The sequence below is a fragment of the Bidens hawaiensis genome, unplaced genomic scaffold (genome assembly GCF_021521415.1).
Source record: "Bidens hawaiensis isolate Kalapana, Puna unplaced genomic scaffold, B.hawaiensis_p1.1 tig00020663_1, whole genome shotgun sequence".
NCBI lineage: Eukaryota > Viridiplantae > Streptophyta > Magnoliopsida > Asterales > Asteraceae > Bidens > Bidens hawaiensis.
In genome coordinates, this window is record NW_027493168.1 from 80897 (window position 1) to 95699 (window position 14803).

The 14803-nt window shown below is 34.5% G+C and overlaps 2 protein-coding genes across 2 annotated transcripts; both read left to right on the forward strand.

The window, feature by feature from the left end:
• Window positions 1-332: 332 nt before the first annotated feature.
• LOC143561343 (protein DETOXIFICATION 19-like) lies at window positions 333-7833 on the forward strand. The gene is made up of 7 exons (XM_077049458.1): window positions 333-581; window positions 5373-5917; window positions 6042-6128; window positions 6212-6268; window positions 6342-6580; window positions 7379-7497; window positions 7651-7833. Exons 1-7 carry the CDS (start codon window positions 333-335, stop codon window positions 7780-7782), a joined length of 1428 nt encoding a protein of 475 aa, XP_076905573.1. The 3' UTR covers window positions 7783-7833.
• Window positions 7834-10320: 2487 nt separating this feature from the next.
• On the forward strand, window positions 10321-11527 carry LOC143561344 (uncharacterized). The gene is made up of 2 exons (XM_077049459.1): window positions 10321-10560; window positions 10643-11527. The coding sequence occupies exons 1-2, from the start codon at window positions 10398-10400 to the stop codon at window positions 11335-11337; spliced, it is 858 nt and encodes a 285-aa protein (XP_076905574.1). The 5' UTR covers window positions 10321-10397; the 3' UTR covers window positions 11338-11527.
• The last annotated feature ends 3276 nt before the right edge of the window (window positions 11528-14803 follow it).

Below are 14803 nucleotides of genomic sequence, written 5' to 3' on the forward strand. Positions count from 1 at the left end.
ACTCTTAACGATTGCGTTATTGGCTTCGATTAGACTTACTCGCTACATATGTGCTATTTGGTTTATTTAGTGCTATTTGGTTTATTTATTTTGTTTGAGTCGTAAGAGTTTAGTTTAAGTTACAATGAACCTCAGATTATTAATCAAGTTAGTTACAATGAAAAAACAAGACTGATCACATAAAAAACATGTGGTCATGGTGAAAAAACAAGACCTCATATTATTAATCAAGTTACAATGAAAAAACAAGAACCTCAGCTTGTATATATATGTGTCCACATGACTGGCACAACCTTGTCAATATGCTATAAAGTTATCCGTTCCGAATTAAGATGTCGGAACACACAAGTCCATTGATACCCAAGGCAGACAATGGCGGGCGTAGGTGGTGGAATAAGATACTGGATTGGGAAGAAGCTAAGAATCAGATGGTGTTTGCCCTTCCTATGATACTAACCAATGCTTCTTATTATGCAATACCGTTAGTGTCCTTTATGTTCGTCGGCCACCTCGGAGACGTCGAGCTCGGCGCCTCGAACCTGGCCAACTCTTGGGCCAATGTCACTGGGCTCTCCTTCATGGTTAGTTGTTGATTCCTTCCTTGAAGTTAAAGTGAGATAATATTAGTAGGGAAAATTCACAAAGTGGTAAAAAGAGAGGGAAATGGATAAATAGCACTAAGTCCTTACACATTTCTAAAATAATCCATCAATTTGGACTAGGGAGACGAGATTTGAAAAAAGCTTTAGGCCAATAGAATTCTGACAAGTATCAAAATCCGATGGTTTTTTAAAAATGTTGGGGGACCAGTCCATGGTATCCATTAAATGTTCTTATAAAAAGACAGTCTTTTCTGACGGTTTAATAATGTTTCCTAACGGATCCCCTCATGGTTAGTTGTTGATTCCGACGGTTTAATTAGTTTGTGAAAAGTTGAGGGGATCTATTAGGAAATATTATTAAACCGTCGGAAAAGACCGTCTTTTTATAAGAATATTTAATGGAAATTATGGACTGGTCCTCAACATTTTTAAAAAAACCATCGGATTTTGACACTTGTCAGAATTCTGTTGACCTAAAGATTTTTCCAGATCTCGTATACTCTATCCAAATTTTGTTGACTATTTTGAGAATTTATAGAAATTTAGGCTATTTACTCATTTCTTCCTCTTTAGAAAGACCATTTTGAAAATTTTTTCATATTATTATTGTTAGCCATAAATGTGTTTGTCAGTCCTCATTGAAGGCGTCATGTGGCTCAAATTTGTCCGCATACATGAGCTTCTACCCACGACTCCACGAGGTTGAAATAGACAATTCTAACATTTATTTTTATTTTTTGTTTTTATTTAGATTTAGGAATGGATCATAGTGATGGTCTACGTTATTTTATAAATGAAAACAAAAATGTGAAGAATTTATAGTCATACAGAATAACCTCTAAAAAATAAATAAATATATCATAACTCAAAATTTAATAAAAAAAACGAAAAAAGTAAAAAACAAAAAATGTTTTCATCGTCTTTCTCGTTCTTATAAAAAAAAACACAATGGTAAGTGAAAAAAGTTGTTGTATCTTTTTGTTTATCATTGTGTTCTGTGTTTATTTTCGTCATAGATTGTGTACTTTTTCCTTGACATTGTGTCTTTGTTTTTCTTTAAATTGTGTTATATTACTCAATATTGTGTTATATTTTATTCGGCATTGTATTACATTTTGTGATCTATTGTGTCTTTTTTAGTTATAATTGTGTCTTTTGTTCATTTCAGTCATTGTTTCTTTAATCTCAACATTGTGTCTTTTCATCAATTTTTTTTTATATTTTTTAATATATTTTTTTTAACGCAAATGATGGCGGAAACATTTTAGTTTTTTAAATTTTTTTCGTTTTTTATTTATATTTTGAGTTATGATTTTTTTATTATTATTTTTAAGGAAAATTGGATTTTAATAATCCCAACTTTACGCAGTTGGCCGATAATAATCCCAACTTTGAATATAGCTGTCACTGGTCCCAACTTTCATACTATTTGTTTTCATTGAACCCCCGTTAAAAACAACTTAACGGCGTTAAGTTTTTTTCAAATTTCAAACTTATATTTTAGGGCTTTTGATCGGAATGGGTATACGAGTCGATTGATGTAAAACTTACCTCCAAATAGCGCTTCAAACAGCTTGATTTTTGTTAATTAATAGTTTAAATATCGGAACTGAAGCATCCTTTAGTCATTTGGACCACTGTTTGGAGGTAAGTTTTACATCAATCGACTCGTATAGTCATTCTGATCAAAAGCCCTAAAATATCAGGAGGTAAGTTTTACATCAATCGACTCGTATAGTCATTCTGATCAAAAGCCCTAAAATATCAATTTGAAATTTGACAAAAACTTAACGCCGTTAAGTTTTTTTTAACGGTGGTTCAATGAAAACAAATAGTGTGAAAGTTGGGACCAGTTACAGCTATATTCAAAGTTGGGATTATTATCGGCTAACTGCGTAAAGTTGGGATTATTAAACTCCAATTTTCCTATTTTTAAAATATTTTTTAAGAGATTTTTTATGTGGTCATAAATCTTTCTCACACTTTTCATTTTTGTCTCCTTTCATATTTTAACTTTACCAATTATAGTGATGTTATGATATGGTTAATTGTAGCAATCGTCATTGTGAATGGCTAAAATCCCATTATCTAAAACCTCATGTTATACTTACCTTTAGAACCGACTTGAAATATTAAATTTTGAACTATATAATTTGAAATATCTAATAGGTTCGACTTACTGCATATTGTTTTCTTATTTAGATAAGGCCCGTGGTTATATATTAACGCCTAGAACGTAAAAGCTAAGTTGACAAGGGTTAACCAGTGGCATACCACTCCCTTCGTAGGTTGAGCATTAAATGCTAGGTGAGTTAAAATATTAACGGGCTTTAAAATCCTTTACAAACACATAATAATTTTAGAATCAATTTTACATTTAAATAAAGAGAGTTAAAAGGTGGTTAAACAATTTCCTTAGTCCGTCCGTAGTGGCATGTTGCCACGAGCGTTATATGGTATAACGTCGGGGGTACCCCCCCCCCCCCGGCGTTTTGGCTTTTTTTGAACGTTTTATGTAAACGCGGATATGGGCACAAATATCAAAAATAAAATGACTGTTGCCGGTGTGTACCGTTGGATTTAAAAAAAAATTATTAATTAAATTTATACTATAAAAACAATCCAAACTCATTTTTTTAACACATTCCTCTATTCCTTCCACTTCTATATATTTTTTACTCAAATATTTCTACCAAAATGTTTCCGAATAACAACCAAAATGTTTTCGGTTTCGGTCAATTTGCCTTTCAAGGCAACCAAATCCACAACCAAACCCATCTACCGCCCCGATGCCAACCGTACCTATGATGGACCCGCAAATGGCCGCTTACATTGCATTGTTACAAAACTCAATGCCAAATGCGGTGCCCGGTTTCCAAAACCCAACAGCAAACATTTTTGCCGTTTCGGGTTCCCAACCCGTCCCGGAGACCGAACTCGAGGTCGAGTTCGTGCCGGAGACACAACCCGTCCCGGAGACCGTAGGCGGTTCGAACCAACGCGGACGTCCAAGAAAACACGCAAAGAAGCCCGCCGGTGAACCTCGGGTTAAAAAGACGGTGATACCGTGGAAGATCGACGAGTGCGTACTATGTGCTCGTGCTTGGTGCGCGATATCGGAAGATGCAAATGCGGTATGTTTTTAAAGTACATATATATTTTTTTAAATTTCTTAAAACAATCATTGAACCTGTAATGTTTTTATTTTTTTAGCGAACTATCAAAAAAACGGGGGTATTTTTGCACAAAATTAAAGAGTTGTTCCACAAGCTTGGCGGGAACTCGCGTCGAGAAAAAGATTCGTTATTGTCGAAATGGGGCGACATAAACACCAAATGCATGGGTTTCCATACGGTTTACTCCCGGATCAATCGGACGAGGAGTAGAGGTGTCTCGGACGCGGAAGTCATGGAAAACGCGTTGACAGAGTATCAACATAAGGTCTCGGGGTCCTTCAACTGGCATTTGGAAAGACCTGTTGAGGTTTCACCCAAAATGGGGCCAGGTTTTGGATGCCGAATCCGAAGGTGGTCCGCGTAAAAAAAAGTCCAAAACATCGTCTTCGGTTGATCCAGACACGCCCCGTTCCGACGCTCGAAACTTCAACTTAAGGGATAATGATGCCGTGAATACTACCGAGATGCCTTGGCCGGGGGTAGAAGAACCAAGGGCAAGGGAAAGGGAAAGGGGTCGCTTCATCGTCGAATCCCGAAATGGATAGTCAATTCAAAGAAATGAACTCTCGACTCCGAGATTTACACGAACTTGGAACCGAACGACTTAAAGTAAATTTGGATGCCGTCGAACTTCTTAGAAGAAATCAAATGGACAAAGACATCGAGATTTTATCAAGTGAGCTAACCGAAGCCAACCCAAGAGTCCAATCTCTAAAAGCCGCTCGACAAGCGAAAATTTTAGAAAAATATAACATGTAGTTTTATTAGTATTTTTTTTATTTTTTTTTAATTTGATGTATTTTTTTTATTTTATTGTAGTTTTTATTTGGAAGTTTAATGTAATTTTTAAATTTAAGTTTATTTATTTAAATGATTTATTATTTAAATGACTGGGCGCCACGTGGCGCATAACGCCTGGGAGTTGAGAGTTATGACTACACCCTGTTTTGGTAAAAACCATAACTCTGACTGGGCGCCACGTGGCGCATAACGCCTGGGGTGAAGAGTTATGATTACTCATGGTCTTATAGTGAGGTGGAATGAAATAGGGTAAAGTAGGTGATAACTTCACAAAATGCACCATAATAGCATGACATATGTCAGCTGACTAGGATTCAGCCGACGACGTGGTATGATATAGACCATGTTTGGGATTGAGTTTGAAAACTGCTTATGACTTTTCAAAAGGCCATTTTGAAAAGCCAGGATTTGGGGCTTTTGGAAACTGTTTTTTAACTCTTTCAAAAAGCTAAAATAAAAGGTTTTTTTGTGATTGTCAAACACCATTTAATTTATTGGTTTTCTGAAAAAACCAATAAGCCAATAAGATGTTTTTTAAACTCAATCCCAAACATACTAATAATTTTATTTTACGCTCTTCATTGTACATTTAAAAAAAACTGTATCGGCTTTTTTGTGGATAAACAGGTTTGGGTAATCAAAAGGCCATCACCTAATAGCATACTCGTCTCAAACCCGTAAAATGTTTTAAAACTAATCTCATGCGTATTCTTCTCATGTTTCGTGCCTGTCCATAATGTTTCGGTTTTGGGTTCTCTAGTCTAGTTTGATCAATCATGTGTGTTTTCATCAGACTGGGCTAAGTGGTGCGCTGGAGACATTATGTGGCCAAGGATTTGGAGCAAAAGTTTATAGAATGTTGGGAATATATCTACAAGCATCTTGTTGCATTTCCATCTTCTTTGCCATCCTCACCTTGGTTGTCTGGTTTTTCACCGAACCTATCCTCGTTTTACTTCAGCAAGATCCTCAAGTCTCCAAAATGGCTGCTCTCTACATCAAGTATCTGATTCCTGGGCTGTTTGCATATGGGATTATACAAAACATATTAAGATTTCTTCAAACACAATCGGTTGTATACCCTTTGGTATGGTGTTCGTTAGTCCCTTTCATCGCCCATATTGTATTTAACTATGCACTCGTGTATCACACTTCTTTGGGTTTCATTGGATCACCGTTGGCTGTTTCGGTTTCATTCTGTATCTCAGCACTTTTGCTGATTGGATATGTGCTTTTATCACGAAGATTTAAGGAAACATGGCGGGGGTTTTCGATGGAGTCGTTTAAGTATGTTGTTGTTGGTTTGAAACTCGGGCTTCCGTCTGCTGCTATGGTTTGGTCAGTTAATAGTTCTTGCATTCTTTGATGTTTTGAGAACATATATATGTATATGTGCATGAGTATTTTACTAATTGGATATTTTAATCAAAGTTGACATAATTTTGTTTTTGGTCTTTTGAAGCTTAGAGTATTGGGCTTTTGAGTTGCTTGTGCTGCTGGCTGGGCTTTTGCCAAATTCTGAAATAACAACTTCCTTGATTGCAATGTGGTAAGAGTGACTAGAAAGTTAATTCAACCTGATCAGTTTACTTTAAAAAACACATCTAACAACACTTTCTTTATATATATTAGTGTAAACACGGAAGCTATCGCCTACAACTTTTTGTACGGGCTCAGTGCCGCTGCTAGGTTAGATGCAACGATCTTACTCCATTCAAAATATATAAACGAACTTCTTTTAACAACATTATTAACTGGACAGCACACGCGTGTCAAACGAGCTGGGAGCTAGGAATACGGAAAGAGCTAAACATGCCATGACTGTGTCTCTAAAGCTTGCTGTCATCATTGCACTTGCAATTCTTTTAGCTTTGGGCTTTGGTCACGATATATGGGCTGGCCTTTTTAGTGACAGTCCAGTAATCATAAACGAATTCGCCTCCTTGACGCCCCTCTTGCTGATCTCCCTCATGATTGATTCTATCCAAGGAGTCGTATCAGGTTTGCTTAAATTTAAATCGTATAAGTGTTTTATGGGAGGGTTTGGGTTGGAAACGGGCCATTTTAAGTCGGGTCAGACTGGTTGACCTGTTAACAGTAAGGAAAAATTATCAAAATCGTCATTTTGACCGTTGACTTTGACAAAACGATCCTTGACTTTCTTTATTCTAATTAATAAAATGGCTTCGGATGGAAATATGCTATGTCAAAGTGATCCAATCTGATGCGTCTGAATGAAATTTGTTGCGTCGAATAACACATGTTACACCCTCGTTGATAGATAAATTAAAAATGTCAAGGCCGTTTTTTTAGTTATATATATATATATATATATACATATGGATCTTGCGAGAAGTGATATTATAGCGAGAAGTGCGAGAAGTGAAGGTGTAACTCCATTAATCCCTAATTTCACTCCCTTTCTTATGATGTTACCTACATGTATGTAGATTGGTTGTATTTATGTATTAGCTACACACATTCAAGCCTACCTACACAAATATAAATGCGTACCTACACACATTCAAACTTGCCTACACGTATACAAACGTACCGAGCCACATTCAAACCTACATACCTACACACATACAAACATACATACTCATATACAAAAATACGTACCTACATACGCACCTACACAATAAGAAAGGGAGTGAAATTAGGGATTAATGGAGTTACAACTTCACTTCTCGCACTTCTCGCTATAATAAAAATTCTTAAATGATCCAATACACACACACACACACATATATATATATATATATATATATATATATTCTTCTACACATGATTTTGCAGGGGTGGCAAGGGGATGTGGTTGGCAGCATGTGGCTGTGTACATCAACTTATCAATGTATTATCTGATTGGCATGCCGGTTGCGGTTGTGCTTGCTTTTCTACTCAAACTATATGCCAAGGTGAAATTTCTTAATGCATAATGTTCAAGAGAACACGGCTTGCTTTATCATATCCGTGTTTTGTTTTAATGCATAATGTGCAATAGAACGCGGTTTGCTTGATCATATTTGTGTTTTGACATTATATAACGAACGAGACTATATGATTTGTAGGGGTTGTGGATTGGCTTGATATCCGGCCTCTCGGGTCAAACTGGAGCTCTGCTACTACTAGTGTATCTCAAAACGTGGGTGCGAGTGGAACTCGACGATAGCAATGATTCGGACATCATGATTCATGTTTGACCGAATTTTTTCATGTCTTGTGGAACCAAAAACACAAAGTAAGACTGTGTTTGAACTCATGTTTTGTTCATTAAGCCTGTTTTTTGCATGGTGATATATTTGCTTTTGTTTGTTCTAATTCTTTCACCTAGGTTAGCTTAACAAACAAATATATGAAAAAGTAATAGGTTTGTTTGTTCTAATTCTTTAGTTTCCTTGTCTTATATAAATCACCTGTTTTGTATATTTTATTATTTACTATTATTAATATTATTATTAGTATTAATATTAAATAATTAAAATATTAGTTTTTTTTATAACATCTAAAACTTGTATGCTCTTCGGTGATTCGAATGATATACTCACAAATTTGAGAAATTGAAAGCATGTGACTATTCGAAGATGAGTTTCTCACAACTAACTTGGTGTGCTAGGCACAATCGGGTGGCAGGCATACTAGAAACCTTGTGATGAATCAACGCAAAATCAATCACACCTAAATACCTAATCCTAAACGACTACAAGTCACATGCATATATATGATTAACATCCATTCAAATGCTTAAACATAATTGTTATTCAAGTACAGTAGAAACTCGATAAATTAATACTCGATTATTTAATAAACTCTCTAAGATAATATTTTTTGCCGGTCCTGACTCGGGGATAGGGTGCTAAATTAATAATTCGTTAAAATTATAAGATAATACATTTTTGATAATTTCTTTAGACCCCATATAAAATATAAATTAATAATTTCTTATATATAGCATATTACATGAATGATTTATGAAGGTTTCTTGAAAAATGACTCAATTGTCTTTTGTTTTTTGTTGAAATCAGTTTCCCCTTGAACCTCGTCTCTAATTTTTCTTAGCATGGTAAGAACTTCTGGTATTGTTTTCTCATAGCTCAACAAGAAATTGTTCAATGTGATTGCCGCTTTAATAGCTTCGCTTCGCGAAGGGGGCTCCATTGTAGAACTTTCATCATCTTCTTCATAGATATCATCTTTATTAATTCCAATAACGCTTTCAATAATTAATATATAAATTAATAATTATTAGTTTATCGATGAATTAATAACTCTTTTAATTAATAAATTTTGGTGGTCCCAAGTGTATTATTTTATAGAGTTTCTACTGTAGAATTACAACTCATTAAGTCGAATGCTCGATTTAAGTACTCGAATGGTTACAAATCCTATATTGATTGATTGACTAACTTAGGACACATTTTGTAAATTTCTACAAGTTTTTACCAAACTAAGTTAACCATCTAATGATGTAATTAATAATTACATTACTTAATACTATACCAAAACAAAAAAATATATATAATCACAAGAATATATACGAATCTAAAATGTCACAGTTCGATAAAATACAATGTATACAGAATAACGTGCATTAGAATTCAGATTGAAACATGGAACTCTAATGGGCTAGGCCCGGTACATTAATTTTCTTTTTTTCCTGCAGGCAGCAACTGTGGTCTGGTCTGTGTAGTCCAAAATCCAAACGCAAAACCACACTTTTAATTCTTAAAACGATTTTAAGTTAGATTTTCAATTATAATGCATAATAATGTATTATTGTATTAAGATCTCTTAACTAGGTAACTAACGTGACGGGAAGTTGAAGCGACCAAAAAAAAAACGCTAGATGTGTTCTAGCAAACGTTTAGAGAGAAAACCCATATGGGAGAAAATTTATTATAATTCAAAAGACCAAAGTTCTTTTTTAGCATTACATAATATATGACCTATTTATAGGATACTCTAGTAGCCTGAACACTAACTTCGTTTAACTAATATTATTATCATTTATAAAATTACTGACAAAGTTATAAATGAAACTTTAAATGTTGTATTAAATGTTGTTTCTTTAGATATTTATGAATTATAAAATCTTATTTATCAATTTTATGAATACATAAGGTATGTTATTACGTATATTATTAAATATAACTTTTTTGTTCTATTTTTTTAACCACCCGATATTAATTACGGTTAAAGCTAACATCTAGTAAAAAAACCAATATATAAAATAAAACTTTAATTATTAAAAGGGTCTTATGATTATTAATTATTAGAGTTCTGAAATTTTTTTTACTCTTCTCGCCCATTGGTCCATAAACGAGTCACCAATTTGAATTTTCAATCCCCTATCAAAATGTGACGCTAACCGAATAAGAGAGAAGAAGGCGAATCTTTAAATTTCTCAATTTTATCGGTAAAGTGCAAAATTAGTAAAAATGAAAAAAAAAAATATTTTTCGTTTAATTTAATGTATCAAATACCCCGAGCAAATATTAATAATATGCACATACCCATAGGCCATATGCTAGGAGTTTTTATTTGAAACTTAAATAGATTTTCTCCTAAAGTTTGTTCTGTTCCTTAAATGTCAAGATTGCAATAACCACCTAAGTGTCGGTAGCCGGTACGAGACTTCCTATTTGCATACTATTCTCAGTCTACGTAATTAATATATTGACGTTAAGCTTCTTATGTTTTTGCCGCGTGTAAACAGAGTGATCTTGTCTTCTTCTTCTTCTTCTTCTTCTTCTTTTAATACGAAACATACCTCCATTATTTTGACTCACAACTTTAATTCTCTCTCTGATCAATCATAATGTTTCACAAATCTATCTTCTTTTTAATCTTCATCACTTTCATATCTTCTTCCCATGCAAACACCTTCCAAGTTGGTGGTAAAGATGGTTGGACCTTACACCCGTCCGAAAGCTACAACAGTTGGTCTAACAGATTGCGGTTTCTGATCAACGATACCCTACGTTCGTTTTCTCTCTTTCGTCTTTTATTTATTCATATATTTTTTATTTATTCCTGTAAACCACCTATACATGTACCTTGCAGATTTTAAGTACGATGGCGGGTCGGATTCTGTTTTGGTGGTGAACAAAGGTGATTATGATGGATGCAATGCCAACAATCCAATTACTAAACTAGAAGGTGGTGATTCGACGTTTAAGTTTGATCGATCGGGTCCATTTTATTTTATCTCGGGTAATAAATCGAATTGTGATCAAGGTCAGAAGCTAATTGTGGTAGTTTTGGCACTTAGGATCCGATCACCGCCTCCATCTATTGCTACTCCGCCTTCTTCGTCAACCATGCCACCGTCTCCTGGCGTGGCTACTCCACTTCCACCGTCGGTATCCCCTGTTTTACCACCTACGGCTATAGTATCCCCTGTTTCACCACCTTCCACAGCGGTATCTCCTGTCTATTCACCTACCATGTCCCCTGTTTCACCACCTTCCATTGCCGGAGCCCCTAATTTATCACCAGCCGGGACACCCACTGTGTCCCCACCAGCAGATTCCCCTGCTGGAGGAACTGCAGATTCTTCTAGCGGGGGAAGTACAGTTTCTCCTGGTGGAGGTACTACTGGTCCTGGTGGAGAACCTACAGGTTCCCCAGGACAAGGTGGCAGTGGTGGATCGTCCCCTGGAAGAAACAGTTTGGGGGCGATGCCACCGCTTTCTGGTACCATGATTACATTATTTGTAACGGTGATGTTTGGTTTTGTGGCACAATTAATGATTTGAAACAGAGAATTGGAGTGTTTGGTTATATTGTAATGATAGGGTTTTGTTTGTTGGATTGATACAAGTAGTTGAATGTTAACAAACGAGTGTATATCGTCACTACACCGTAAACAAAAATTATATGTGTGCATTGTTTGTATAAATGTGCAATGAATACTTTGGTTGAATAAATTTTAATATTTCACTCTTATTATTTAAGAGTTTTATATGTTGACATATTGGGACTATTAGGTTATGCTTTGTGGATTAACACTCCCCATCACATTAACACATGAGGCATCAAACATCACGTCGTGGGCGCCATGTGGTTGACGTGAGTGGAATCGAGAGGGAAAAGGAAGGGGGGGGGTCGGCTGCCACCAATAAGAACCCTTCATTTAGAGGGGTACTAAGAGGACCAACCCACAACGACCGATCTAATAGTTAGCTTAATTTTTATCATGTATATAACAACGTTTTTTTTTTAAACAGAAGGAATTCTCTAGACAAAAGAATTATACAAACCATCTTCGTTTATAGAAATAATAATATCAGACGCTTAACACCGATAAAAAGTAAAATAAACGGCAAGCATTTTTATTTCTAAATGTGAAATTAGGGGTGTGTATAGTTTGGTTTTTAAAATAAAAATCTAGAAATTCAGTTTGTTCGGTTTCTACTACATGCAAAATAAAAACCAAAACCATACTTACGGTTCGGTTTTTACAAAAACATAAAACCAAGCTATAGGTTTTTGTTTCGGTTTAGTTTAGATTTTTTTGGTTGTTTGGTGTTTTTCACCCCTCTTGGTGAAACAATTACCAAAGGAGATAAGACTGATTTAGGCATGTTATGTTAATACAAACAAACAAATGATAAGTTTTAAAACCAAGATGTTGATTGAATTAAGAACGATTATCCATGTTGACACATGTTCAACATATATCACATCTCAAGTCATGACGAGTCAAAGTAAGTACTAACCACCTTTCGCAAGCTGAATTTAAGTCCTTACAAATAGATGCCTCGTCATTTTATCAATACTACTTTTAAATCACTTTAACGTAATAATAAATAATGATAGAATTATTTCTGCTTTTTGTGGTGTAAACATATCATATTTGAATGATTAGTACCTTTGTAAATTCCCACTTAAATATTAATTCTTACTCATTGAATAAAATACATAAAAGAACGAACAAAATCAGATAAAAGTTTAATAAAATGTGTCGACGAATTTCAATATTGTTTCATCAAAATTTTAACCTTTCAAATTAGTTTTTTTCTTTTAAATAAAAAAATCTTTAATTCAACAATTATTTAATGAACTAATCATCTGTTAGTGTGAACAAAATTGTATGACATGTCAACGTAACATGTGGTGTTTGATCTGTTCCAAAGATTGTTCATCAATGTTATTGTTCATTTTCAAACATTACTACTAATTCACTATGTTGGGATCAATCGGTGGTTGTATGTCAAAATCATAAACGCTTTAATTAACATGATATCGTTTTCAAATCTTCCATGACATTTGTTTGTTCTGTGTTCCTTATCTTATTCTTCAATTTTAAACATACAAGAGAGATGATCATACACCCCATGTTGATGGCCAAACCACATTAAATATTGGCAGGCAAAGACAATGTGTTTTTTTTTTGTTGGCAGTCTAAGGGAGATCGAACTTATGACGGGTCAAGACTAGTTACAACATGGCTATGCTCATCTAAAGTTAGTTAAAATCGCTCATTTTGATTGCCCCAAACTCGAACACCGATTATAAGGTTTAGAAAAGGATTACTTCAAGAGGTTCAAGTGAGCGTGCTATGGTAAGCACGTTATTCTCTCTCGCAGTATCGCGAACTTGAATTTTGTTCCCTATAATAACTTCTTGAAGCTCACTTGTCCAGCATAAATTGCGATATACTCATGTTGGGTGGAAGGATATTGGTGTGGTTTCATGAGTTTACCATATAACGGGTTCTCGGGGTTACTAGAATAACAGTGTATTTCGTTTTTGCTAATTTTTTTATTTTAATTTCTTCTATTCTTGCCTTTGGTACCTTTTAAAAGGTATACATAAAATTCCCATATGTCACATGAAATTAAGTTGTCAGGCAATTTAATGTATTTTTACCCAATTAGGCCTTAGGTGACATTTTAGCTCTAAAAATTTATATTTGTGGCCCCGTCATATGTCAAAAACAAATGGATCTCTCTAAATTTGTGGATAGTAAATGTAAACCACAAAACACATCTAATAACTCTCCACCAAAATCTCAAATGTATATCCTCAATGAAACAAGAGCCAATACCCAATAAAAAGAATAACACCAAAAACCTCTATTCTATGTTCTTCATTTACCATAATCATGTCTAAAACGACTAATGGCATTATGTTTCTCATCATTTGGGCTATGATGTTTTCTTGTTTTGCAGTTTCCTCGTCCATGAACACGCCCTATAAACCGAATTGGGAGGTGCTGAGTCACCTATCTAACAAGTCGGGTCAACTTGTAAGGGATACCATCGACCCTGAAGAAGAGATGATGATGATGGAGTCTGAAAGCACTCGACGAATTCTAGCAGGAAGGGGCTACATAAGTTATGAGGCAATGCAAAAGAATAATGTTCCATGTAACCAACGTGGCAAATCTTATTACGACTGCAATAGCAGAGGCCAAGCTAACCCATATAGCCGGGGTTGCAACGTTATCACTAGGTGTGGTGGCCGCAGTTGAAACAAAATTGAAGCCATCGACTATATAAATCATTAGATTTACCTTTTTTCATATGCAATTGAGATTCTTTCTTATCTGATTGTGTCTGGTTAAGTTTTCTTATGGTTTTCTAGGATCATCATTTAGGGCTATAAATAAAACCGACCTTTCACAAACTGTTTGTGAACCATTTGGCCATATGTTTATTTACATTTGTTCATTTACTTAATGAGCAAACATGACAAGAAATTTTGTTCGCTTAATTAAATGAGCATGCATGAACTAACGTTAGGCATGTTAAGTTGTGTACGTGTACATTTGGAAATGTGTCCACTTATGTCCGTTCCTTCACATTCTTTTATGTTCATTGATGCAAGTTTGTTCACGTGCAGTCAGTAAAAATTTCTTTATACTTTTTTGTTCCTTTTTTTTGGTATCATAACATTTAAAATATATATATATATATATATATATATATATATATATATATATATATATATATATATATATATATAAGCTTTGTTAGTTTATTACCTCAACTTTTAGCATCTTATGCTAGAGACACCCTAATACTTCATTTTTTACTTATTTTGAGTGATTATGTCTAATGCTTAAGTTTAAAAATGTTTATTTTTATTCATCAGATTAATATATGTTGACTTGCGTTCAGTTATTTTCATTTATAAATTTAACCAACAAAATCAAATCCTTAATGAACGAACACGAACAAGAAGTTTGATTAAATTATGTGTTCATAAACCATCCGT

Excerpts from the sequence above, each read along its gene's own strand:
- LOC143561343 (XM_077049458.1), top strand. The coding sequence starts at position 333 with ATGTCGGAACACACAAGTCCATTGATACCCAAGGCAGACAATGGCGGG. Across the intron at positions 582-5,372 it reads TCACTGGGCTCTCCTTCATG|ACTGGGCTAAGTGGTGCGCT; the intron begins GTTAGTTGTTGA and ends TGTTTTCATCAG. Across the intron at positions 5,918-6,041 it reads CCGTCTGCTGCTATGGTTTG|CTTAGAGTATTGGGCTTTTG; the intron begins GTCAGTTAATAG and ends GGTCTTTTGAAG.
- LOC143561344 (XM_077049459.1), top strand. The coding sequence starts at position 10,398 with ATGTTTCACAAATCTATCTTCTTTTTAATCTTCATCACTTTCATATCT. Across the intron at positions 10,561-10,642 it reads TCTGATCAACGATACCCTAC|ATTTTAAGTACGATGGCGGG; the intron begins GTTCGTTTTCTC and ends TGTACCTTGCAG.